General features: G+C 40.7%; 1 protein-coding gene across 1 annotated transcript in view; it reads right to left on the bottom strand.

The window, feature by feature from the left end:
- LOC141167404 (extracellular calcium-sensing receptor-like) overlaps positions 1-24,867 on the bottom strand; it is a 39,244-nt gene extending 14,377 nt beyond the window's left edge. Inside the window, exons 1-2 of the mRNA XM_073654811.1 lie at positions 24,671-24,867; positions 14,359-14,650 (exon numbers count right to left, since the gene is read on the bottom strand). Of these exons, the coding sequence (XP_073510912.1) occupies positions 14,359-14,650; positions 24,671-24,867 (489 nt within the window). The remainder of the gene's footprint in view (positions 1-14,358; positions 14,651-24,670) is intronic.
- Between the last annotated feature and the right edge of the window lie 974 nt (positions 24,868-25,841).

Here is a 25,841-nt window from a genome sequence, read left to right as displayed (position 1 = left end):
GGATACACCTAAATTAAATGGGAATGGTTGGTGATATCAACTTCCTGTTTTTGGAACATTAGTATATGGTAGAAGGAAAACTTTTCCAGATGGGTGGTGACCATGGCAGCCATTTTGAAGTCGGCCATTTTGGATCCAACTTTATATTTTTCAATGGGAAGAGAAAGTTTATGACAACTTGTAAAATGTGTTCAAATTGCTGCCCATTGTGTTGGATTGTCAATGCAACCCTCTTCTCCCACTCTTGACACACTGATAGCAACACTGCAGAAGAAATGCTAGCACAGGCTTCCAGTATCCGTTGTTTCAGATGCTGCACATATCATACAGCATCCGAGTTCCTTTTAGTAAAAGAATCACAATATACACTTTGAAGCCGTAATATTATTATACGTAATTTAAATCACAAACGTAACAATCTCCGTAAAAATCATAACAAATATTGATGTTTAATATACAAAGTGGGTAAAAGTTGCTGTTGCATGAGGCAATGTGCGGGGGAGTATTTTGAGGAGTTTTTTAAGCTGTTCAGCTGAAACAAAAAAGACTTGGAAATTCACCTAAAAATGTTTGAAAATCTCTTCCTATTCATGAATCTCATGAATAGACTCTATTGAACTTTGCGGTTAATATGTTCAGTGTTGTGAGCATTTTTTTCCGTTTCACTTAAAAAAAAATGCCTAGTGGATAAAAAATGCACGTCATTTTTATCAAAACTAGAGATGAGCGAACATGTTAGGAAAACGTTCATTTTTTTCAAATTGAGCACAAGCATTGCTTGTTCGAATTCATGTTTGAATTCCGGTGCCTTTTGCACAAAAAACGGCAAAAGTCGGCCCAAACACGAACATCCCTGGTTTCCGACCTGGTTTCATCTACGTTACAGCATGGGAAACAGGGGCTGTGATCAGCTGTAACATCGTTACCGAAGGTCACAGCGCTGTGGGATCACGCTGTCAGATGTCAGCGTGATACCGCAGCTGTGACAGTGACGCGTAATAAAAAGATTACCACGGGTCATAGGCGCCGGCTGAGGAGACTACTTCTCCCATCAGTCAGCGCCTGCTGTTACTAATAACAAGGAGCACAAGCGCCGATGATGGGAGGAGTAATTTCTCATCAGAAGGCGCTTGCGCAGTGAAAGTAAAAAAAAGTTAAAATTAATAAATAATTATTTAAATAAAAATAATAAACACCATATATTCACCCACACCTTGTCCATGATGCCCTCGTCCCCTTTAAAAAATAACAGATAATAAACCATTATATAGTCACCTTAACACCTAATCCCCGATGCGGTGTATAGCGATGAGCATCGTGAGAAGGGTCACACAAGTTTATCAGCTGATGAACTCATGTGACCTCACTTACTGCACTGCCGAGTGTGAAAATTCTCACACCGCAGTGGTGCTGTAAGAGAGGTCACCAGGGCTCAGCTGATGAACTCCAGGAATGATTACACTTCTGTGTGAGTGTATAGCCTGCTGTCTTGTAGAACAGTCCACATCAGTAGTTGCTGATGTGACTGTCCTACAAATGATCCAATCGCTGTGTGATACTCTGGATTATGTCAACACTTCAGACAGGTGAAGGATATGGGTTTTTTATGTTTGTTTTTTTTACAGGGGACATTGGCTTCAGCGGATAAGGCGTTAGGTAAGTATAGTGTTTTTTATTCTTAAATAAATGATTAAAACTGTGTGGACTTTTATTTCAAATAAAGGATTTTTTTCATGCCTTTTATTTATTTCCAAATCTTACTACAGGGCTAGTAATGGGTCTTATAGACTCCTCTCCTTTCCTAACTTGGACTTCATGTCAGCTGCAAATACAAGGCTGACATGAACCCAAACCTATGACCTCACTTGTCACCACCACAGGGCAAGTTAGTAGAGCAAGGCTAAGCACCAGATTTGGCGCATCTTATGGATGCACCATTTCTGGGGCCACTGGTGGCTGATATTATTAGCCTTGGAGAGGGCCAGTATTCATGGCCCCTTCCCTGGCTATTAATATCAGCTCACAGCTGACTGTTTAGCCTTTGCTGATTAGATTTTATAGGGGGACCCTATGTCAATTTTTTTTCTGGGGTCCTCCTGTAATCTAGCCAGTAAAGGCTAAGCAAACAGCTGTGACCTGTTATTAATAGCAAGGAAACATCTTTGACTATGGCTCATTCTCTGGCTAGTAATATCAGTCTCCAGTGGTCGGCTTTCGGTTTGCTGGTTATGAAAACAGGAGGAACCGCCGTTTTTTTTATTTAATTCTTCATGTTATTTCATTTATAAGAAATCCCATGCCACTGTACTTGTTTTTGATTCTGCGTAAACTCACCAGCAGCATTTCAACTCCTGTAGTGGAGACACTAGTCTTCGCTGCAGATTTTAACTGATTAAAATGTCATTACATGCGGTGGATCCGCATGTACTGACAAAACAAGTGCGGCATTAGAACGCAGTGTTTTGGATGCAGCGAAAATACTCACTCCGGGTCCGACAGTAATCCAAGGGTTAAAGCAATGTCCTGCATTTCTGTTTTCAAATATCTTTATTTATTTAGCCCCAAAAAGCATCCATTGCTGTACAAAAATGCATGCAAAAAAAAAAAATGCAAAAACGCACCTAAAACGCGTTTTTTCCACAGCAAAGTGAATGAGAAACCTGAAGTGCCATGCATACATTGAGTACATTTTGACTTGCAAATTTGGTGTAGAAAATAATCTTCAGCATGTCAATTCTCTGTGCATTTTTGCTGCGTTTTTTTGCGAGGTAAAAATGTGCAAAAACGCTCCAAAAAACGAAAATAGAAAATTATATTCAGCATGTAAATTCTCTGTGCGTTTATGCCTGAAAAAATGTCTAGTGTGAACACACCCTAACTGTGTGTGCGCACATTGAGTACTTTTGCATCTCTTGGAAGTAAAACGCAGCCTCAAAAATGTTGCATTTTTGCAACATTTTTTGCCTGCGTGTTTGCCGCGATTTTGCAGCAGCTTTGCCATGTTTTCTGCCTGCGATTTTGCCACGTCTGCTAAATCCGGATTGTGGGCGCGTAACCTAAGGGTATGCTCACACTAGCAATTTTTTCAGGGTTATTTTTTTCTACAGCAAAACCTGATCTCTTGGCAGGAAAGAATCAGGTTTCTCATTCAATTCTCTTTGCATTTTTCCCTGAAAAAATGCCTAGTGTGAACATACCTTTAGGGTATGTATGCACATTGAGTATTTCTGCATCTTTTGGCAGGAAAATTGAGCTAAATTGCAGGCAAAAATGAGGCAAAAACGCAGGCAAAAAGCACGGCAAAATTGCAGCAAAATCGCAACATTTTTAGGCTGCTTTTTGATGTTGCGTGTTTATGCAGCATCGAACCCACAGCAGACAGATGTTAGTGCACATGAGGCACGTGTTTCAAGACCACAATGTTTTGAATGGGGTAAATCTGCATGGTTCAATGAAATGCGTCAAACCCGAAGCATTTCTTGATCATGGGAACACATATTGCGCACGTTGAGGATTTGACTACAAAAATTTGTGAAAGAATTCTGCATCTCTTGGCATCAAAAATGCTGTGAAAAAGCAAATGTTTTTGTGCAATTTTTTGGTGCATTTTGCCTGCGTTTTTCACTCATTGAATGCATTGAAAAAACTCAGGCAAAAACGCACAGAGAATTGACATGCTGAAGATTTTTTTCTGCACCAAATCTGCAAGTCAAAAAATTCTTAATGCGTGAAAAATCGCGGGTGTTGGGGTTCATGTTACCCTTGTATTGGCAGCTTACATGAAGTCCAGGTTAGTAATGGAGAGTAGTAATTAGCGAGCACTGAAATGCACGGGTGCTCATTGCTCGGATTGAGCAAATTGTAATGCTTGGGTGCTCGACCCGAGCAACGAGCCCAATGTAAGTCAATGGGAAACCCAAGCATTTTTACGGAGACCCCTCCCACCGGAGGTCTGCAGAGGCCTAAAAATTGCCCAAATCGATTGGAACAGTGCTCAAATAACATAGGAACAGCATGGGGAAGAGGCCTGGAAACATCTCTGACTCCCAGGTCACTGCTGTGAACAATGTTGTCACAGTATTACATCACTTTTACAGACTCACAATAAAACATACAAAAACAAAACGTTTTTGATGCATTTTTGCACTTTTGCATTGCTTTCAACAGTGAAAATAAATTCACCAGTAAATGTAATTTTAACATTTTACTACCTTATCTGTCCATGTGGTGTGTGTGAGACATGGTCAGACACATTCTGTTTTATTTATGAAGGAGGGACTCTGAAAGTCACAAAGCCTATTCTTGCAGGACCTTCAGGCGGCCCTCAGTATTGTTAGAGGGACATCAGCTGGGTATGCTTTGTTGTTCCCATTATTAAGGAGCAGGTCTCCTATAATGTTATTGTGTATGCAGTGACTGGAAGGGCTGCCCAAAATTTGGAAAAAACCCAATGCACCTTTAAAGAGACATAGAGGAGGGCTACAGTTAAAAAAATGTTCCCATTATTACGAAGCAGGTCTCCTATACTGCTAGTACGTATGCAGTGACTGAAAGGACTGGCCAAAATTTGGAAAAACCTCAATACCCCTTTGAAGAGACATAGAGGAGGTCCTCATTAAAAAAATTGTTACCATTGTTACGGAGTGGGTCTGTTACACTGGTAATACCCATGCACTAAGTGCATGGGCTGAAAAACATTTACACCTGGGGGGTATACATGAACATACTGTATAACATACAGAATGTTAGAGGTAGGCTTCTAAAAAATGGGCATCATAAACACCCTTAAAAAAATGATGTGGGTGTTACATCACAGTCACCATGTTGATATGGTGGCAGACGACGAGAAGAAGCAGAAGGAGGAAGAGATAATTCTGCTCTTAGACAGAGCAGAATTATCTCTTCATGATTCAGAAAAAGAAGAAATTCGAACTGCACCTGACGAAACAGAGGAATGGAAGCATGTGACCCACAGAAGCAGGAGGATCGAGAGGCAGTCAGCACCCATACTGCTCAGGAACTAGTACCAGGCTCTCTCGCAGGAGAAATATGAAGAAATACAGCAAGATAAGACTTTGCCAGCAATGAATAACCTTGTAAGCCCTCAGAATACTCCTGGATGGAGAAAGAAGAATGTTGTGAAGAAAAAACGGAGAGTGGTGGTCATGGGGGATTCCCTGTTAAGAGGAACAGAGGCCGCTATCTGCAGACCAGACATAACCTCAAGAGAAATGTGCTGTCTTCCAGGAGCAAAAATTAAAGATGTGTCTGACAGGATATCAAGACTCTTCAGACCTACAGATCACTACCCATTCCTGCTAATACATGTGGGGACAAATGACACCACAAGAAAGGACCTGGAAACCATCTGCAGTGACTTTGAAGACTTAGGCAAGAAAGTGAAAGAATTGGGAGCACAGGTGGTCTTCTCATCCTTCCTCCCAGTGGATGGCCATGGAACAATGAGGTGGAATAAGATTCTACAGGTGAACAACTGGCTTCGTCGATGGTGCCATCAACAAGGATTTGGATTTCTGGATCACGGAATGAATTACCTATACGATGGACTACTTGCTAGAGATGGGGTGCACCTTACGAAGACTGGAAAACAAGTATTTGGAAGTCGCCTTGCTATACTCATCAGGAGAGCTTTAAACTAGAACAATGTGGGAAGGGAAGCAAAAGGCCAGAAAAAGATATACAGCTGACAAATACTATTGAGATCTCTGCTACTGGAAGTGGAAAGGAAGAACAAAGACAAAACAATTTAAATAATAAAAATATGGGAGGAAGAGAAACCAATCACAAACTAAAATGTTTTTATACAAATGCACAAAGCATGGGCAACAAACAAGGAGAATTGGAACTACTAATGCAGGAAAAGAAATATGATGTCATTGGAATCACTGAAACTTGGTGGGACGATACACATGATTGGAATAAAAGGCTAAAAGGATACAACTTATTTGCAAGAAACAGACTTGATAAACGAGGAGGAGGTGTCGCATTGTATGTTAGAAAAGCGTATATCTGCACAGAGATTGAAGCTTCAGAGACTGGGAGTTCTGTGGAAACTGTTTGGGTAAGAATACAAGGAGAGAACAATGGAAAGGACACCATTGTAGGCATTTACTACAGGCCACCTGGGCAAGCTGAAGATATGGATGAACTCTTTATGTATCAAATGACCAAGTTCTCCAAAAAATATGACGTAGTGGTCATGGGAGATTTCAACTATCCAGACATTTGTTGGGAATCTCTCTCAAGTAAAACTAACAGGTCAAGCAAATTCTTATCCTCTCTTGCTGACAACTTTATCTTCCAAAAGGTAGGGGAGAAAACAAGGGGATCTGCTACTTTGGATCTAATCCTTATAAACAGGGAGGAAATGGTTGAGGAGGTAAAGGTGGCTGGGACCCTAGGAGGCAGCGATCATGCTATTATAGAATTTTGGATAACTAGAGGAGGAAGACATGTGAAGACTCAAACTTCAAGGTTAGATTTTAGAAAGGCAGATTTTAAGAGAATCAGAAAGAGAATAGGAGGGATCCAATGGCTGGATGTCCTTAAGGACAAAAATGTCCAGGAAGGATGGGAAATTTTTAAAAATGAGATTCTCAAAGCACAATCGTTAACAATCCCGAAAAGTAGGAAGAATGGGAAGCATTTAAGGAAACCAGGATGGATGAACACAGAACTTAAACACATGCTAAAAAGAAAGAAAGAAATGTTTATTAAATGGAAAAAGGGAGGCATATCTAAAGAAGATTATAATGCAGTCTGCAGATCCTGCAGGGCACGTATCAGGTTAGCTAAAGCTGACAATGAATTAAGGCTTGCAAGAGATGTCAAAAGCAATAAAAAAGGATTTTGGGGGTATGTCAAAAGTAAAAGAAAAGTCAAAGATGCTATAGGATTTTTACAGGATGAAAATGGAGAAATGGTAAGAGAGGATGTTGAGAAGGCCGAATTTTTTAATTCATATTTTGCATCTGTTTTCTCTCAGAAAGAAAATGTAACATCAACTGATCTTCATTGTCCTTTTAAAGGAATAGAAGAATCCAAGTTATCTGTAAACAGAAAGATTGTGAGGGAATATTTAGCTAACATAATTGAGTTCAAGTCTCCAGGTCCAGATGAATTACATCCCAGAGTACTGAAGGAGATCGTAGAAGAAATTTTAGAACCACTCTCCATAATCTTTGAAAATTCTTGGAGAACAGGAGAAGTCCCAGAAGACTGGAGAAGAGCAAATGTTGTTCCTATCTTCAAAAAGGGGAAGAAGGTGGACCCAGGGAACTATAGGCCGGTGAGTCTGACTTCTATACCAGGAAAGATCTTTGAACAAATTATTAAACAACATGTATGCAAGTACATGGATAAGAATGAAGTGATTAACCACAGTCAGCATGGGTTTGTAACTAACAAGTCATGTCAGACTAACTTAATTTCCTTCTATGACAGAATCACTGACTGGGTGGATCAGGGAAATGCTGTAGATATAGTATATCTTGACTTCAGCAAAGCATTTGACAAAGTATCTCACACCATCCTTATTGAAAAAATGACCAAGTATGCAATGGACCAGGCAACTGTTAGGTGGATTCACAACTGGCTTAGTGATCGGACTCAAAGGGTGGTTGTAAATGGCTTCACATCCAGCTGGATGAATGTCTCAAGTGGGGTACCACAGGGCTCTGTCCTGGGACCTGTATTGTTCAACATCTTTATCAATATTTTAGATGAAGGAATTGAGGGTAAACTGATTAAATTTGCTGATGACACAAAGCTAGGAGGGATAGCTAATACTAGAGAAGAGAGAGAGAGGATTCAAAAAGACCTAAATAAACTGGAGCAGTGGGCAGCAACCAACAGAATGGTTTTTAACAGGGAAAAATGCAAAGTACTACATCTGGGCAATAAAAATGAAAAAAGCATATACAGAATTGGAGGAATAGAGCTAAGCAACAGTACATGTGAAAAAAACTTAGGTATACTAATAGATCATAGACTGAACATGAGTCAACAGTATGATGCAGCAGCAAAAAAGGCAAATACAATTCTGGGATGTATTAACAGAAGCATACAGTCTAGATCACGTGAAGTCATTATCGGTCTTTACTCCTCTTTGGTCAGACCTCATCTGGAATACTGTGTACAGTTTTGGGCACCACATTTTAAAAAAGACAGACAAACTGGAGCAAGTTCAGAGAAGAGCGACCAGAATGGTGACTGGTCTGCAAACCATGTCCTATGAGGAAAGGTTGCAGGATTTGGGAATGTTTAGCTTGCAAAAAAGAAGACTGAGAGGAGACTTAATAGCTGTCTACAAATATGTCAAGGGCTGTCACATTTTAGAAGGATCATCTTTATTCTCATTTGCACAAGGAAAGACTAGAAGCAATGGGATGAAACTAAATGGGAGGAGACACAGATTAGATATTAGAAAAAACTTTTTGACAGTTAGGGTGATTAATGAGTGGAACAGGCTGCCACGAGAGGTGGTGAGTTCCCCTTCAATGGACGTCTTCAAACAGAGGCTGGACAGACATCTATCTGAGATGATTTAGTGAATCCTGCTTTGAGCAGGGGGTTGGACCAGATGACCCAGGAGGTCCCTTCCAATTCTACCATTCTATGATTCTATGAACAGAAAATAGACAAAATTAGGAAGCATATACCGATGTCTGGGTGTGAAGAGGAGCATGGTAATAGACCCCTCAAAAATAGCCACTGGATTTGACTTTATGTTCCACTGCTATCATATGGTGGTGTTGAGAAGTCTGTCCCAATCCAGCTCTTATTCATTTTTATAAGAGTCAGCCTGTCAGCATTTTCAGTTGACAGGGGGATCCGCCTATCAGTTATAATGCCCTGTGGGGCACTAAAAACCCCTTCTGACAAAACGTAAAGAGCCAGTTATTGCCACATGTCCAGCTTGGATACCAAATAATTAAAAGGCACAGAGGAATCACGGAGCATGTTGGTACAGTGGGAAAGGTACTCATTCAGCATGTTCAAAAATGTTTCCTTCATTGTCAGAGTACCCTGCACATCAGGGCATGGGAGCTGGGTGGGTGTGAGAAGACTGTCCCACACCTTTGACAGTGTTCCACTGCCTCTGCTGCATCGTATTTGTGTCTCCCTCACCTTTACTCCTAGGTTGTCCAAGGAACTATGACCTCTGCCACCAGCATTTTTAGATAAGAATTTTTTTAATAATGCAACAGTTTACTAGACCTTTCCATCGTGGAAAGGAGAGATAGAAAGTTCTCCTTTTTTCGTGGGTCTAGAAGTGTGACCAACCAGGAATTTTCTGTCAGCCAAAATGCGTACAACGTGAGGGTCACGGGAAAAGCATTTGTCAGCAATGTGTGCTAGACTGGTAACAGCCAATTCTTCCCTGTATTGACCAAGAGGATGACTGTCCATGCTCTCTTCCTCATCCTCTTCCTCCTTGTTCTCCCTTTCATCAGGCCATTCACCCTGAACAGACCGTTTGAATTTGGTGTGCGTAGTAACATCTGTAGTGCAGGAAAACCGCTCCTGTTCCTCCTCCTCATTTTCACCCAATCTGCGTTGGGATGAGATGAGGCTGGTATGTGTGGTATCAACCAGTATGGTTCCTCTCTCCATCTCATTGTGCTGTGCCATCAATGCCACTAATTGTGAGCAGCTAGTGTTTCAGAAGACAGAGAAGTGGGATGGTGACGCTAATTATGGCATCATCGCCGCTCACCATCTTGGTGGTGTCCTCAAAGTTTTGGAGAATGACACAGATGTCTGACATCAATGCCCACTCATCAGTTCTTATGTGTGGAGGCTGACCTGAATAATGATGGGCATGTTAAAGCTGGTACTCAACAACTGCCCTATGCTGCTCACAAATCCTTCCCATCATCTGAAATGTTGAATACCAATGCGTGGTGACACCGCACACCAGTCGGTGAGCCGGAAGCATCAAAAACGCTGCTGAAGCACGGCAAGGCCAGGGGAATCTGTAGGTGACTTTCAAAAATGGGCACACACACGTTGTACTTAAACAAGCAGCTCAGTCAGATCAGGGTAGGTTTTGAGAAACCATTGAACCATTAGGTTGAACACATGGGTACAGTAAGTGTGCGAGGTTGCCTAAATTCAGAGCCGCCACCAAGTTCCGGCAATTGTCACACACGACCATGTCTGGCTGTAGGTTCAGCTGTGACAGCCACAGATTTGCCTCCTGTGTTATAGCTGTTAAAAACTCTTCAGAGATGTGCAGTTTGTCCCCTAAGCATATTAGCTTCAGCAGTGCCTGTTTCTGCTTTACCAAGGCAGCTCTGAAGTGCTTCCAACTTGCTACTGATTTGGTCATTTCAGAGAAGGAGGGTGAGGAAGAGGAGGAGGTGTAGGATCTGTAGAATGTGGGGGCAGCCCAGATTGACCCAGGGCCTGCAATCCTTGGTGTCAGGAGGACTTGTTCCATCCCAGGGTATGACTGGGTCCCAGCTTCCACTATATTAATCCAATGTGCGGTCAGCGAGATGTACCCTTCCTGGCCACAAGCACTTGTCTACGTGTTCGTGGTTAGGTGAACTTTCCCAGTAACTGCGTTGTTGAGGGCACGGCTAATGTTCTGGGACACGTGCTTGTTTAATGTGGGGATTGCATACTGGGAGAAATAGGGGCAACTCTGGACCGAGTACCAAAGGATGGCTGCCGCCATCAGGTTATAGAAAGATTCCGTCTCCATGATCCTAAAAGGCAACATTTCAAGTACAAGCATTTGAGAAGTGTGAGTTTAGTAGTGTGGACTGTGGGGCATTGGCTGCGTATTTGCACATGCGTTCAAAGGACTGGGGTAGGGACAACTGAACGCTGTACTGGGACCAGGACGTGGACTCTGATGGTGATAGTTGCAAGTGTGCAAAAATAGGTGCAGGGCAGAAGCATCTTTGCCTGCGTCATGGACAGATGATTGGTGTGCACACACAACATGGGAACAGGCTGTGGTGCCACCTGCAGACACTGTTTCTAGATCCTGATGTTCGGCCCAACTAGTCGGGTGCTTTGCTGTAGTGTGCCTGAGCATGCTGGTGGTGGTCTGGCTGGTAGTTTTGCTGCCCATGCTGATGCTGGCATAGCAGAGGGAGCAAATGATTCTTTTGGGGTTATCTGGACAGTCTTTAAAAAAGAGCCAGACTCTGGAAGACCTAACAGGTGCACTGGCAACTTCTCTCGTGTAGGTGTTCCGGGGAACGGTCATCCACCTTCTGTCTGTGGAAACCCCACTGCTGGTTCCTGCCTGTTGTGGTGCTACACCTCCCCCCCCTGTGTGCTCCTGTCCTTGCTATGCATGTTACATTGTCAAGTTGGGTCAGTGACTTCATCTTCCAACACCTCATCTTCAACGTACGCATCCTGGGCATCCTCCGGACTTGGTGGCAATTGTGTCTCATCATCACCATAATCCACCTCATGAGACAGTTGCTTACCATTGCCTTTGTGTGACCATGGTTGCTCAAATATTTTTGCATCACTAAATGCGATCTCCTCTTGCCCCGCTTAAAGAAGGCCGGACGAGAGACCTGAATCTTTAAATGGAAAAGTGATCAGCTCTTCGGAGTGTCCAAGCATGGCATTACCTGTCTCTGGGCACTCGGCATGGTGGGAGGAAGAAGGATCAGGGTGAAGAATATGTGGTCCAGACTCACGGCTACTGAGACTTGACCATGTGGAAGACAGGTTGGTGGTGGTGGCAAACTGACTGGAAGCATTTATCTGCTATCCAGCCAACAACCTTTTCACACTGCTCTGGCTTCAAGAGTGGTGTTCCACGGCCTCCTAGCAATTGGGACAGGAAGGTTATCCGACATGATGTGGGTGCCTGTTGTGCTCCCTCAGCAGGCACAGTTTCATCTTGCCGATGGCCTCGACCTCTGGTGAACTATCACAAACACATCCACTTCCCCGTCCCCTGCCACACGCCTTGCTCATTTTAAAATGGTGTGTAATATTTGGTCTGCTCAAAAAAAGTCTGTATTATAACCGCAGTAATATGGGATCATGCCTGATGACCATGGTTTTAGGAAGTGACTTAATAGATGTGGTATTAGTCAGCGACCATGTGTGAATATGTTAAACAAAAACAGTTGCCAGACTTTAAATGGAGGGTAATATTTTGCATGCTCCAATAAATGTCACAATTATTATCACAGTAATATGGGATCACGTATGATAACCACGGTTTTAGGAAGTGGCCTTATAGATGTGGTATTGGTCAGCTACAAGTATGAATAGGTTCAACAAAACACAGCTGCTAGATTTTAAATGGAGGGTAATATTTGACATGCTCCAAAAAATGTCACAATTATTACCACAGTAAAATTGGGTAATGTCTGATGATGGAAACGTTTCTCTGCTTCCACAATACAGCAATGCAAATAAAATGAAAATAATCTGTCTGTATTCTGCTAAGAAGCAAATGGAGCAGTAAAATGGAGTGCTGTATTGCTTTTTAAGCAAATAATCAGGATTAAGAGCAAAACAAAAATAGCCCTGATATCTAGGGCTATGAATATCTGTAACAGCAGCAACAAACCGAACATGCAATGGACCCTATTGTGCTGTATACTGTCCACAAATCCTGCCTGCCTAACTCCTGCTATCACCAGGAATTATAAACTGTATACATCTGGATTAGTCCTCAAAAGGACTGCTAGTTCAGATGGATATATGTATTGCTGTGGAATACCTATAACTAACTATTAAACCGCCAACTTTCTGTCTCTCACTCAGCAGAACTTCTCCCTTCTCTGATTGTCTGAAGGGTAGACTGTGATGAGCATTTGGTCACCAGGTCTTATATAGACCCGATGATGCTAGGCGGCCAACCAATCACTGTAATGCCACAACCAACATGGCTATGGCATTACAGTGCGTGGCAGGCAATCCCTGCATGTTAATTGGCAGTCTAAAGTGCGTCAAACATGCGGTGCAGGGATTTGAGCTCCTGCCTGAGCATCCCGGAAATACTCGCCGAGCACCAAGCATCTCAAGCAGTGAGATGCTCAATCAAGTACCAAGCAGAGGCGAGCACGCTCCCTCATCCCTTATGGAGAGGTGTCTATAAGATGCCCCCATAACTGACCAATGATCTGATCATTTGTAGGACAGTCTCATCAGCAATCACTGATGTGGCTGCTATCAAGACAGCAGGCTCTACACTGACACAGGAATGCAATCACTCCTGTGTCAGTGTACAGCGCTGAGCTGCCAGGAGTGAGGTCACTGGAGTTCATCAGCTGAGCCCCAGTGACCTCACACACAGCACAATTGCTGGGTTAGAATTTTCTCATACGGCAGTGCAGTAAGTGAGGTCATGTGAGCTCATCAGCTGATTAACTTATGTGACCTCTCTCCCAGCAGCTCATCGCAATACATTGTGGGATCAATCGTGCTCCAGTCAGTGTATTGCCGGCTAATGAATAGAGTGGTCACATCTCCGGATGTGGCTGTACTATCTGTGAGATTGTCGTGGGACACTTGGGATTACCTTGATTACAGCAGAAAGGTGAGGATATGGAGGATTTATTATTTTTTCTTTATTTCAATAGGTATTTATTATTTTTATCTAAATAATAATTTATTAATTTTAACTTTATTCTTTACCTTCACTGCACAAGCGTCGACTGATGAGAGATTACTCCTCCCATTTTCGGCCCTTGCACTTCCTGCTATTAGTGACAGCAGGCGCCGGCTGAAGGGAAAAGTAGTCTCCTCAGCCGTCTCCTGTGACCAACAGTAAGCTTTTTAATGCGGGTCACTGTCACCACTGCGGGATCCCGCAGCGCTGTGGTCCGTGAGAACGTTTTTACCGTCGATCACAGCCCCTGTTTCCCGCACTGTCAGCAGATGACAGTGTGGGAAACCAGGGATGTTCGGGGCCCCATTAGGGTTCGGATGCCTGATCACGAACCATTTTTTTAATGCTCAGGTTTAGTTGATGCACCTGAACATCAAAAGGTTCTCTCATCTCTAATCAGAACCTCATAAAGTTTGCTCTAAACCAGGTGGTACATGGCAAAAAGCTTCCAAAAATGCTTCAGAATTCAGAATAAAAAAACTCTACCCAAAACACTTCAAATCTCTTAAAAAACAACTTCAAGAAGGAGCATTTCATGAAACCGTTTCCACTTGAAATGCTCGCTGCTTTTGAACTGCTCATAAAATTCCACCAGCTCAGAGCCTTAATAATGTGCACTGTTTCTTGTTCACTGAAAGACTGCAACAGAAGTGAGTTGGGCTGCATATCTGAACAGAGGAGAGTTATGTGCCATTATTTCGGCCTTTCAAAGCTGATTTTTAAAAGTTTCTTACCTGTGGATATCTGAAGGTACCCAAAACGTGAGCCAAGATGATTGAATTGGGGGAAATTGTGGCCCCAATGACAGCAGGAAACATGGGTCTAGAATTACACTGGTTGTCGGATATAGTTGTACTAGAGTCAGTCAGGAACTGTAAAGCTCCTTGTAATTCATAGTGAGGTATATCACATGTTTCGTACATCTGGAATCCTACTGTCATGTTTGGCAGAATATTTGGGTCTCTGTTGATCTCCTCAACGGTGAACAGGAAAGACTGAAACCGATGATAATATTCCAGGCTGAATCTTCAAAAAAGCAGAAGAGAATGACTCAAATGGTAAATTTATCCAGAGAGCTTTCCAAGCTTAACTGTGATTCAAGATTTCATAGGACAAGCAGAAAATTATCAAAGTAGATTACACTACTGTACAAGACTACCAGTGATGCTCTATTTTAATGGAGGAAAAATTCTATAGGTCATTTGGAATATTATCTCATGGACAGATAATTTAGACACAAATGGAGCTCAATTAAGACTGAATATAATATATATATATATATATATATATATATATATATATATATCTATTATAATATAATAATATTTTAAAGAATATTACTAGCTATCATACAAAGATTCTGATTGTTGCTTGAAATTTTCCACAAGCTGAACAGGAAGAGTAATTTGTTTATACAATCTATGGCAAAAAACCTACATCATAGGCACCAGTTCAACACATTCACTTAATCTGCCTCCTATTACCTATACATATTTTTTTATTCAAAAAGTATCTGCAATATATCTTGTAGGAAAAATAACTTACCCAAGAAAAATGAGACCCATCATAGCTTCAATATAGTTAAATTAAAGGGGGGTTCCCATCTTGTATATTGTGGTTTATCCTAGCAATATGCTATACATGAGCCAAATGAAACAACAACTTTAACTTATACAGTTGTGCTCAAAAGTTTACATACCCGGCAGAATTTTCCTTTCTTGGCCTTGTTTCAGAGAATATGAATGATAACAAAAAAACAATTTCTCCACTCATGGTTATTGGTTGGGTGAAGCCATTTATTGTCAAACTATTGTGTTTTCTCTTTTTAAATCTTAACAACAAACCAAAAACATCCAAATGACCCTGATCAAAAGTTCACATACCCCAGTTCTTAATACTATGTATTGCCGCCTTTAACATCAATGACAGCTTGAAGTCTTTTATGGTAGTTGTGGATGAGATTCTTTATTTTCTCAGATGGTAAAGCTGTCCATTCTTCTTAGCAAAAAGCCTCCAGTTCCTGTAAATTCCTGGTCTGCCCAGCATGAACTGCGTGCTTGAGATCTCCCCAGAGTGGCTCAATGATATTGAGGTCAGGAGACTGAGATGGCCACACCTTCACTTTGTTCTGCTGTAGCCAATGACAAATCGAATTGGCCTTGTGTTTTGGATTGTTGTCATGTTGGAATGTCCAAGTACGGCCCATGTGCAGCTTCCGGGTTGATGAGTGCAAATTTGCCTCCAGTATTTGCTGATAACGTGCTGCATTCATCTTTCATTCAACTTGTACCAAGTTTCCTGTGCCTTTGTAGCTCAACCCAAAACATCAGCGATCCACATTAGTGCTTTACAGCAGGAATGGTGTTCCTTTCATCATAGGCCTTGTTGACCTCTCTCCAAATGTAACGTTTATGGTTATGGCCAAAAAGTTAAATTTTGGTCTCATCACTCCAAATTACCTTGTTTCAGAAGTTTTGAGGCTTGTCTCTGTGCTGTTTGGCGTATTGTAGGCAAGATACTTTGTAGCATTTGTGCAGTAATGGCTTTTTTTTGGCGACTCGACCATGGAGACCATTTTTCTTCAAGTGCCTCCTTATTGTGCATCTTGAAACAGCCACACTGATAGTTTTCGAGAGTCCTGAATTTCAGCTGATATTATTTGTGGGTTTTTCAGTGCATCCCGAGCAATTTTCCTGGCAGTTGTGGCCGAAATTATTGTTGGTCTACCTGACCGTGGTTTTGGTTTTTACAGAGCCCCTGATTTTCCATTTCTTAATCACAGTTTGAATACTGCTAACTGGCATTATCAATTCCTTTACCCATAGATCCATTGACAATTCTTTTGCTTTCCCCATGACTCACAATCCAGAAACGTCAGTGGCTGGATAAAAGATGCAAGAGTCTGCCTGGATCCCAGAAACTCACTCAGCTTTTATGCACACACTGATTACAAGCAAACAGGTCACAGGTGATGATGTTACCTTTAGTAGCCATTCATACCCATTTGTGTCAAATTCTGAGAATGTTATCAGGCCAAAATCCCCAGGGTATGTGAACTTTTGATCAGGGTCATTTGGATGTTTTTGGTTGTCATTAAGATTTAAAATGAGAAAACACAGTAGTTTGACAGTAAATGGCTTCACCAACCAATAACCGTGAGTGGAGAAAAAGTTTTTTGTTAACATTCATATTCTCTGAAAATAAGGCCAAGAAAGCAAAAATTCTGCCAGGATATGTAAACTTTTGAGCACAATTGTATAAAGACTTCTTACTTAGCTTATTTTCATAATTATCATAGACTTCAATGGAATGGAAAGGAGAACTATGATGGATGAAAATTGGCAAACACTATAAACTGATTAACTGCTAAACTCAAGTTCCAGTGGTGTAACCTACACCTTGTAGGCAGTTGTGACATATCTAAGAAATGCAAGTGAGCAAATTTCTTATGTAAGTGAGCAAATATCTCAAATAGGATGAGCATGCGGTTCATATAGCTCATATGGATAAGTAAAAGCAAAAGTAAGATATCACCTATCAGTAATGAGTGAGCATGCTCGTCACTGCTCGTAACTCATTTGAGCATCAGGGTGCTTCAAATATTCATTACTCGGCGAGTATCTTTGATTGTTCGCGTTTAAGCTCGAGCCCCTGCTCAGCATGTTTGGCACTTTTTAGACAGCCAAAAAACATGCAAGAATTGAATGTCAGTCACTCTAATGCCACAGCTATCTTTGTAGTCGCATTACTGTGATTGGCTAGTCGCATAGAGTCATCGGGTCTACATAACATCCGGGAAGGTGTGCTTTACACACTGATCCCAGGAAACAGGCAGAACATGGAGAGGTTCTGCTGAACGAGGGAGAGAATTTTACCTGCATGTAGGCAGGGATTCAACATTATTTATATTTCTTTTAACTGCAACAACAGCCCTTACTAGGGCTAATTATAATCATTATTGATACTGCTGTTAACAGGGAGAGCCGAATGGATAGTGTTGGACAAGAAAGGGTGAATTGCACATCCTTTCTGCTGCAACTGATAGCAAAAGCCCTTCTCAGAGAAAATAATATTCATTTTGCTCTTAATCCTGCAAATTGTATATTTGTATATTGCAATTGTAGTGTAACAAGTCCATCTGAGGTGTGCAAATTTAACTGCAATAGTTATCTTTCAAAGTTATCCCAGCAGAAAAATATTATATGCCATTTATACTGCACCATTTGTGCATTAAAATCATACAGTCAGACTTGGTTGGTTAGCAATAGCATCTCTATATTGCTACTGCAGTGTAACAAGTCCATCTGAGGTGGACAAATTTTTCTGCTATACTAATCCTGCAAAATTTTCTCAACAGGAATATATCATACTTAATTTAAAATGGGCAAGGCCAGTGATAGGAGACAGAGAATTGGACTTGATGCTGATGGTGAGAGCAAAGGCCAAGGCTATGGGCAAGTTGAAACTGTGCCTGCTGCGGGAGCAAAACAAACACACACATCATGTTAACCTAGCTTCCTGTCGCACTTTGTAGGGGGATGCGGAACACCACTCTTGAAGCGAGGCCAGTGTGAAAAGGTTGTTGGAGAGATAGCAGATAATGCTTCCAGTCAGTTTGCCAGCACCACCCTGTCTTCTACACGGTCCAGTCTCAGTAGTCATGATTCTGGACCACATAATCCTCATCCTGATCCTCCTTCCTCCCAAGATGCCAAGTACCCAGAAACAAGTGATCTCACGCTTGGACCCTCCGAAGAGCTGTTCACATTTTTATTTATAGATTCTGGCCTCTCTCCCTTGCCGTTTCAAATGAGACATGAATAGATCACGTGTAGCGATGCCCAAATATATGAGCAGCCATGCTCACAAGTAGGCAACGGTGGGAAACTGGAATTACTATCACAAGAGGTGGATGATGAGGAGACACAATTGCCAACAAGTGATGTTGTTAAGTCAGCAAGTCAGGAGGAGGACCAGGGTGCTGAAGTGGAAGACAAGTTGGTGGACGATGAAATCACTGACGCAACCTGGGAAGATGACATGCAGAGCAAGAACAGCAGCACAGAGGGGGAGGGATGAACAGCATCACAACAGGCAGGAAGAGGCAGTGGGGTGACCAGAGACACAAGCCAGACAACTGTTCCTTAGAGCACCAACATGAGGGAAATTGCTAGTTCAAAGTTTAGATGTTCCAGAGTCTGGCGATTTTTAAAGATAGTCTAGTAACCCCAAAAAAGCCATTTTCAGCATCTGTTATGCCAGCATCAGCAGGGGCAGCATAATTACAAGCCTGACCACCACCAGCATGCTCAGGCATTTGATAGTAAAGCACCCGTCTAGTTGGGCTGAACGCCAGGGTCCAGAAACAGTGTCTGCAGGTGAAACCACTGTCTCTTCCCCTTTTCTATGTGCTCACCAATTTCCTGTCCATGACGCAGGCGAAGATGACTCCCACCCTCCACCTGTCATTGCACACTTGCAACCACCATCAGCAATCACGTCCAAGCCCTTGTCCCAGTGCAGCGTTCAGTTGTCCCTACCCCAGTCCTAGGAATTCAAGCGTAAATACGCAACCACTCACCCACAGGCCACAATAATAAACGGCCACATTTCCAGACTGCTTGCCCTTGAAATGTTGCCATTTAGGCTTGTGGAGATGGAAGTTTTCCATAACCTAATGGCGGCGGCCATTCCTTCATACTCGGTCCCCAGCCTCCATTATTTATCCCGCTGTGCCATCCCCACCTTAAGCAAGCACGTGTCCCATAACATCATCCATCTGTCCAGCGTGGATGGCCTGAAGATGAGGAGGAGAGAGATGAGGAGGAGAACATAGACAGTCGTCCTGTTGGTGGGGACAGGAAAGTTTTGGCTATTGGCAGTCTGACACACATGGCTGAGTTTATGTTCCGTTGCCTTTCATATGACCCATGTGTTTTATACATTTTGGTCAACACTAATTACTGGTTGGTCACCTTTCTATATTCACGCTACAAGGAGAACTTTCCATCTCTCCTTCCCGTCGTGGAGAGACCTAATAAAATGTTGCAGTAGCAGAAGGCCCTAGTTGAAGAATTACTAGAAAAATTCCCATCTGACAACGCTGATGGCAGAGGTAACTGTTCCTTGGACAACCAAGGAGTAGACATAATGGAGGCAAACTAGATGAAGCAGAGATGGGGAACACTATTTAAGGTCTGGGACAGTTTTCTCAGAGCCTCCCTGCGCAAAGGCCCTCATGCGCAGGGAACTTTTACAAGGAGGGAAAAGGTTTGGAAGATGGTGAAGCAGTACTTTGCCAACCATACCAGTGTCCTCTGTGATTCCTCTGTGCCTTACAACTATCTCTCTATGCCTTGGAGGTCCTGGCCTGCTCTGCCACTAACATTTTGTCAGAGCGGGGTTTTAGTGCCTCCGGGGGTATTTTAACTGATAGGCACATCCGCCTGTCAACTGAAAAAGCTGACAGGCTGATTCTTATTATGCTCCGCTATATTCCCCAGCAGAGTTTATGAAATAACAGTCCTTGATGCTGCTACGTTAAACTAACAGCTTTTTTCAAGGCTATTTCAAAAACATTCTATTCTCTAATAATACTGCTCTAATCTGCAATTTGTGTAGAGTGAGTTGTCGCAGTAGAGATAGAAAACTACAGGAATCTAGTCAGGGATTATTGCCTTATTAATTATAATTCTTGATGCTGCAACCTAAAAATATATTTATCAAGGTAACATCTATTCTATACCCTATTAATACCACTGTTAGCTGCGTTTAATGTAGGGATAGGTGCTAGGTATCATCTGCTGGAAATGAGTGTTCATTCTGGTCACATACATCTTCTGAGGAGCTGGCCTTGTTCTAAGACTATTGGACCAATGTCCGTAGAGCGGTGTCCATGGCTCTAAGGAATGCAAACTTTTTCCAGCACGGAGCACCGGTTACATCAATATTATTGTTGTATTTTATTAGAGATTTGCTTGCTCATCAGTTCAGCCTCAAGAATCAATGTTTCCATTCAGTAACAGTAAGCAGAGGAAGATGTGCTGGTTCGATACATAAGGCCAGACAGGAGATTTCTAAGGTTAAATGTAAATGTAAAGTAATCATTCCATTAATCTCATCAGTATCTCATGGGCCTTAAGCCATTGTTTTCCCAGCCACTTGGCCCATTGTGTGGACTGAGGTCATTGCATCTTGGCCGTCTACCTGGATTTGCTGTATAACCGTGGATGTAAGAAATACAAAATAGTTGCATTGTTAACCTGCCTAGGTGATTATTATAACCCACAACCTCAGATATTCACACATATACTCCACTGTCCATAGCTTGATTGCTTTTTTCCATAAGCATATTGACATTTATATATTTCACAGTGATCTGTACTCAGAAATTCATCAAAGCAGGCAGGGGTGCTTGCGCTATTCGAGAGTTTGTTGCTGCCACGTATAAGAAAAAATCTTTTCAGGGCCGATTCAAAACCCTTTCTATATTCTGCAATAATACCGCTCTTATCTACAATTTGTAAAGGATGACCACTGGAAAACTATGCAACAAATTTGGTGTATTAGAGTCCAGTCTCTGGCATGAAATCCAATATATGGAAGTCAGCACAAGGACCATAGAATGGCAGACCATTCGGTAAAGATGCATACAAGAAAAAAGAGAACAACCCGAACATAAGGTCCAAGGGGACAGTATATAAAGCAAATTAAATAAAGTTGGTAATGAATAAAATACCTTTATTGAACACTAGGTAGAAAGTGGTACTACATGCAAGGAAAAAAGGAAAAGTATGTGCGCAGCACAGATCATATACTCAATATATTAAAACATATTGTTATTACACAGGAAGACAAACTTACATTGAACAATATATCATATCTCAGAGATGTCCTACAACCCCATTATCATTCAAGTCTGATAGCCCTATATACATGGGTAAAATATATAGAGAAATATATAAAAAAATCTTATCTCATCTGCAATTTGTGTAGGGTGAGCGGACGCAGTAGGAATAGCGTATTACAGACAACTAGTCAGGGATTATTGCCTTATAAAATATAATCCTTGCTGCTGCAACATAAAAAAAATCAAGGTAACATCTATTCTATTCCCTACTAATACAACGGTTAGCTAGTTTTAGTGTAGGGAGAGGTGCTAGGTATCATCTGCTGGAAATGAGTATTCATTCTGGTCACATACATCTCTTACAAAGTCCATAACATGATTGCTTTTTTCCATACACTCATTGACAGATCTGTTTTTTACCATGATCTGTGCTCTTAAATTTATCAAAGCAGGCAAAATTAACTGATTTCATGTGTCTATTCACAGTTTATCTGTAGCATCTGTATGTAGGAGGTAGTAGTGGGAGATTTTATGCTACTGGAGCTGAAATTACCACTTCTGAACTCTACAGTGCTTGGTTTTCATCCATTTCTGGGTGCCTCTTGAAGTATGTTTGGGGTCATTGTCCTGCTAGAAGACCCATGCCCTAGGATGCAAACCCAGCTTTCTTACACTGGGCACTACATTGCGACCCAAAATCCTTTGGGAATCTTCACATTTCATGATTCCTTGCACACAGTCAAGACACCCAGTGCCAGAGGCAGCAAAACAATCAGTAAATATCAGTGAATCTCCACCATATTTGACTGTAAGTACTGTGTTCTTTTATTTGTAGGCCTCATTCCATGAGCATAGCTGGCTGTTGGCCCTCCAAAAATGCTTAGTGAGGGCTAGCTGCTGGCCCTCTAAAATTAGAGTGAGGGTCACCTGATGACACTCTGACAATAGCGAGGGCGGCCTGCTAGCCTTTGAACAATAGCAAGGGCTGCCAGATTGCCCTCTACAAATTGTAAGGGCTGCCTGATGGCCCTAAAAAAAATGTGACTTTCAGAGTCCCTATTTCATAAATTAAACAGGATGTGCCTGATCATGCCTCACATACCACATGGGCAGATAAGGTATTAAAATGTTAAAATTACATTTTCTGTTGAATGTTTTTATCACCATTGAATGCAATGCAAATGTGCAAAAACACAGCAAAAACATGTGTGAACATAGTCCAAGGTGTGGAGGAGCAATTTTTTTTTCTCTTATTTATTTTGCCTTATATACAAGTCATTATCCTAGTAAGAATGTTTCTTAAAAAATTTTTCAGGAAAATCTATTTTATCTTCATTTTTTTATGCTTTATTATTAGTCCGTAAAAGTGGCCTAATACTCTGACAACATTGTTCACAGCAGCGACCTGGGATTAAGAGATACTTCCAGAGGTCTTCCTCATGTTGTTCTCATGCTATTTTAGTACTATTCCCATCAATTTGAACAATTTTTAGACCCCTCCAGACTTCTGGGGGGGGGTAAGCCGCCAGATAAATGCTTGAATTTCCCATTGACCACCATTATACTCATTACTCGAGTGGAGCACGCGTGCAATACGATTTGCTCGACTAGAGTAACAAGCACCAGAGCATTTTAGTGCTCGCTCATCACTATCAGCTATGCCACCACTTAATGCATAAAAAGATTTGGTAGAACATGAAATTAGCAGTTAATTTTTGAAAATTTAACCAGGAGGTTTATATTTTAAGTGTAGCACATGGACAACCATTTGTTTGACTTGCACAAGATGCTGCTTTGTTAGTTTCTTTACCTAAACCTTTGGCAAATATGTAGCTTTATCATGGGTCAAATAAGTCATCTTAAAACGCTCAGATACAGCATTCCTGAAATATTTTAGTGAAAAGACAGAATTTCAACTACAGTAAAAATTTGAGAATATTGGAGCTGCAGTAAAGAGATGGAAGCAATTTTGAGAAGTTTGTAGAACCTCTGAGTGGAATGCTAAAAATGAGCACATTAGATAATAATTTAATTTTCTTGTTTGCGTATTTTTTCCAAGGAAGTTATATTTGTGAAGAAATTATTTTCCATAAATGTAATGTCCCTTATTATACTCTAGTGTCTCTCTAGACCCCAGAGCATAATAAATGTAACATGTGAAAAAACATCTTTATACTCAGATTACCGCTCATCTATCCGGCTCCTTCACTTCTCACTGTCTCCCATCGGTTCCTCGTCACATCTTCTGATCCCCGACGTTCACACTGAAATCCCCAGGACTTTCACTCTAAGCCAAAACCTTGGCGCACTGAAGAGACCTGGGCTGGTTCTGCACAAGCACACAAAATTACACGACATCACAACATGTGGTTTGAGCTTTCGTTCACATAAATAGACTGCTGCAGGCACCATTAAGGCTTGAATTCCTGGCCTAGCGTGTGAGGCCTGGGGATTTCAACACAAGCGGAGGAAATCAGAAAATGCAATGAGGACTGTACAGTTATCAGTGAGGAGCAATGGGACTGGAGAGGAAAGCATTAAGAGGAGTATAAGAATTTTTTATTTATTTTTGCAAACCTTTTATTGGCCCTTTATGGTTCAGAAATTGTAAAGCATTTCCTATAAATGAACCTGATACCCAATGTTTTTGTCATTGAGCTGGCTTCTTAACCAATTTTTTTTAGACTTTAATCCATGACTCCTAGTCTTTAAAAAAATTAAAAATGTAAAATTCTTGAAGGTCACAACATATTGGCGACCTATCTCTGTGAGAGTTCATCAGTATTTGATTGTTTGACATCAGATATACAACACCCAATGACCAGCTGTTATTTGCTTCAGCCGCTGTTAGAAGCAAAGCGTAGCTCTATTCACTGTGTAGTAGCCACTGCCAATACAGAAGAATGGCTCCATTCCATTCCAGAGATTGCTATACTTTGATTGCAGCTTCAGACGTTTATATCTGGTGGCAACTAAAACAAATAATTGTTGACCGGTGTGGGTGCTGAATGTTGAACCCCAAACCACCACATTTTGTTGAGACCTTTTGAGAGATCATCAATGTGCTGTAACCACACAAACCCTTTAAATGCTATTTTATTATACATCTTTAGATATGGAAAGCAAGATAATTGATTTTTTTTAAATCTAGGTATATTATCTTAGCAATAATAAATTATGGCTTAAGCCCTACTTACAATCTACAGGTAGTCTTGGGTGGTCGGACTTCGAATGTCAATTTTTGATAGATCTTTTCAGAGTTAATAGGTAGTAAGACTCCTAACATGATATCTCCAGGTTGTCTTATCCCCTCTTGGTCTGACATTGGAGGTAATCTACACATCTGACTCATGGAGTAGATAACTGACATATGGTGAAACAGAAGAATCTCCATAACTAATATACACATTTGAGCCATATTAAAGTAGCTTTTGATTGACAGCTGTGGAAAAAAAATATTATCACCTACTGTACACTATACCATATGTCAATTTGTCATACATATATTCAGCATATAGACTAGTAGAAGACAATCAATTTAGTTTCAAGAATATCGTTTTAAAAAAATACTAAAATTAAATTTATACTTTGCTTTTAATTTATTTTGTATATTTGTATATTTGAATTTATCCAAAATTGTAATCCTAACAAGAATTGGAATTATATATCACTGTATTGTAATTACATCCAAACTTTAATTTTTGATAAATACTAATGTTTTCTTTAAATATATTGTATTAGAGCATTTAAATTAACACCTTAGTCACAGTTAAAAATTCTGAAAATAAAATGGAAAAAACAACATAAAATATATAAGACATTTATATATATTTTATGTTTTTTTCTCTTAAGTTTAAACATTTTTAAAATGATCCAAAATTCTGAATCTTACAGTTTAAATTGTCAGAAAAAAAGTTGTTAATTTTTATTTATTATTACTTATGAATTCAGATATTTTAAAAATGTTATACTTTTGTTTCATTTTTTTAACATTTTATTTTTTTATAACAAAATAGAAGCATGTAAATTATTTAGGTATTGTGTTATCACTTTGTGCATCTTTTCATATTTTTATTTTGTCTCTTTTTTCTAAACATTTAAAGTAATTTGAAATTTTAAGAAAGAAATGTGAAGTTTTCAGAAATAATATTTTGCATTTATTGATATGATAAAGAAATAGCCATATGTTACTTAATGGTTTTAAATTTTATTATATGCATGAAATGACTTACATTTTATGAATTGCTAAAAATAATATTCTGAACTAATTAGCAAAATTTTAAGTCATTTTCAGTTTATGTCTATGATATAACTGGTGAGTAGTGACAGTAGAATTTCGTACATGATTATAGAATTACAGTATGTGTG

This window comes from Phyllobates terribilis, unplaced genomic scaffold (assembly GCF_046119375.1).
Source record: "Phyllobates terribilis strain yellow unplaced genomic scaffold, ASM4611937v1 Scaffold_11__3_contigs__length_659146591, whole genome shotgun sequence".
Classification (NCBI taxonomy): domain Eukaryota; kingdom Metazoa; phylum Chordata; class Amphibia; order Anura; family Dendrobatidae; genus Phyllobates; species Phyllobates terribilis.
This window is presented reverse-complemented; position numbering and strand designations above follow the sequence as displayed.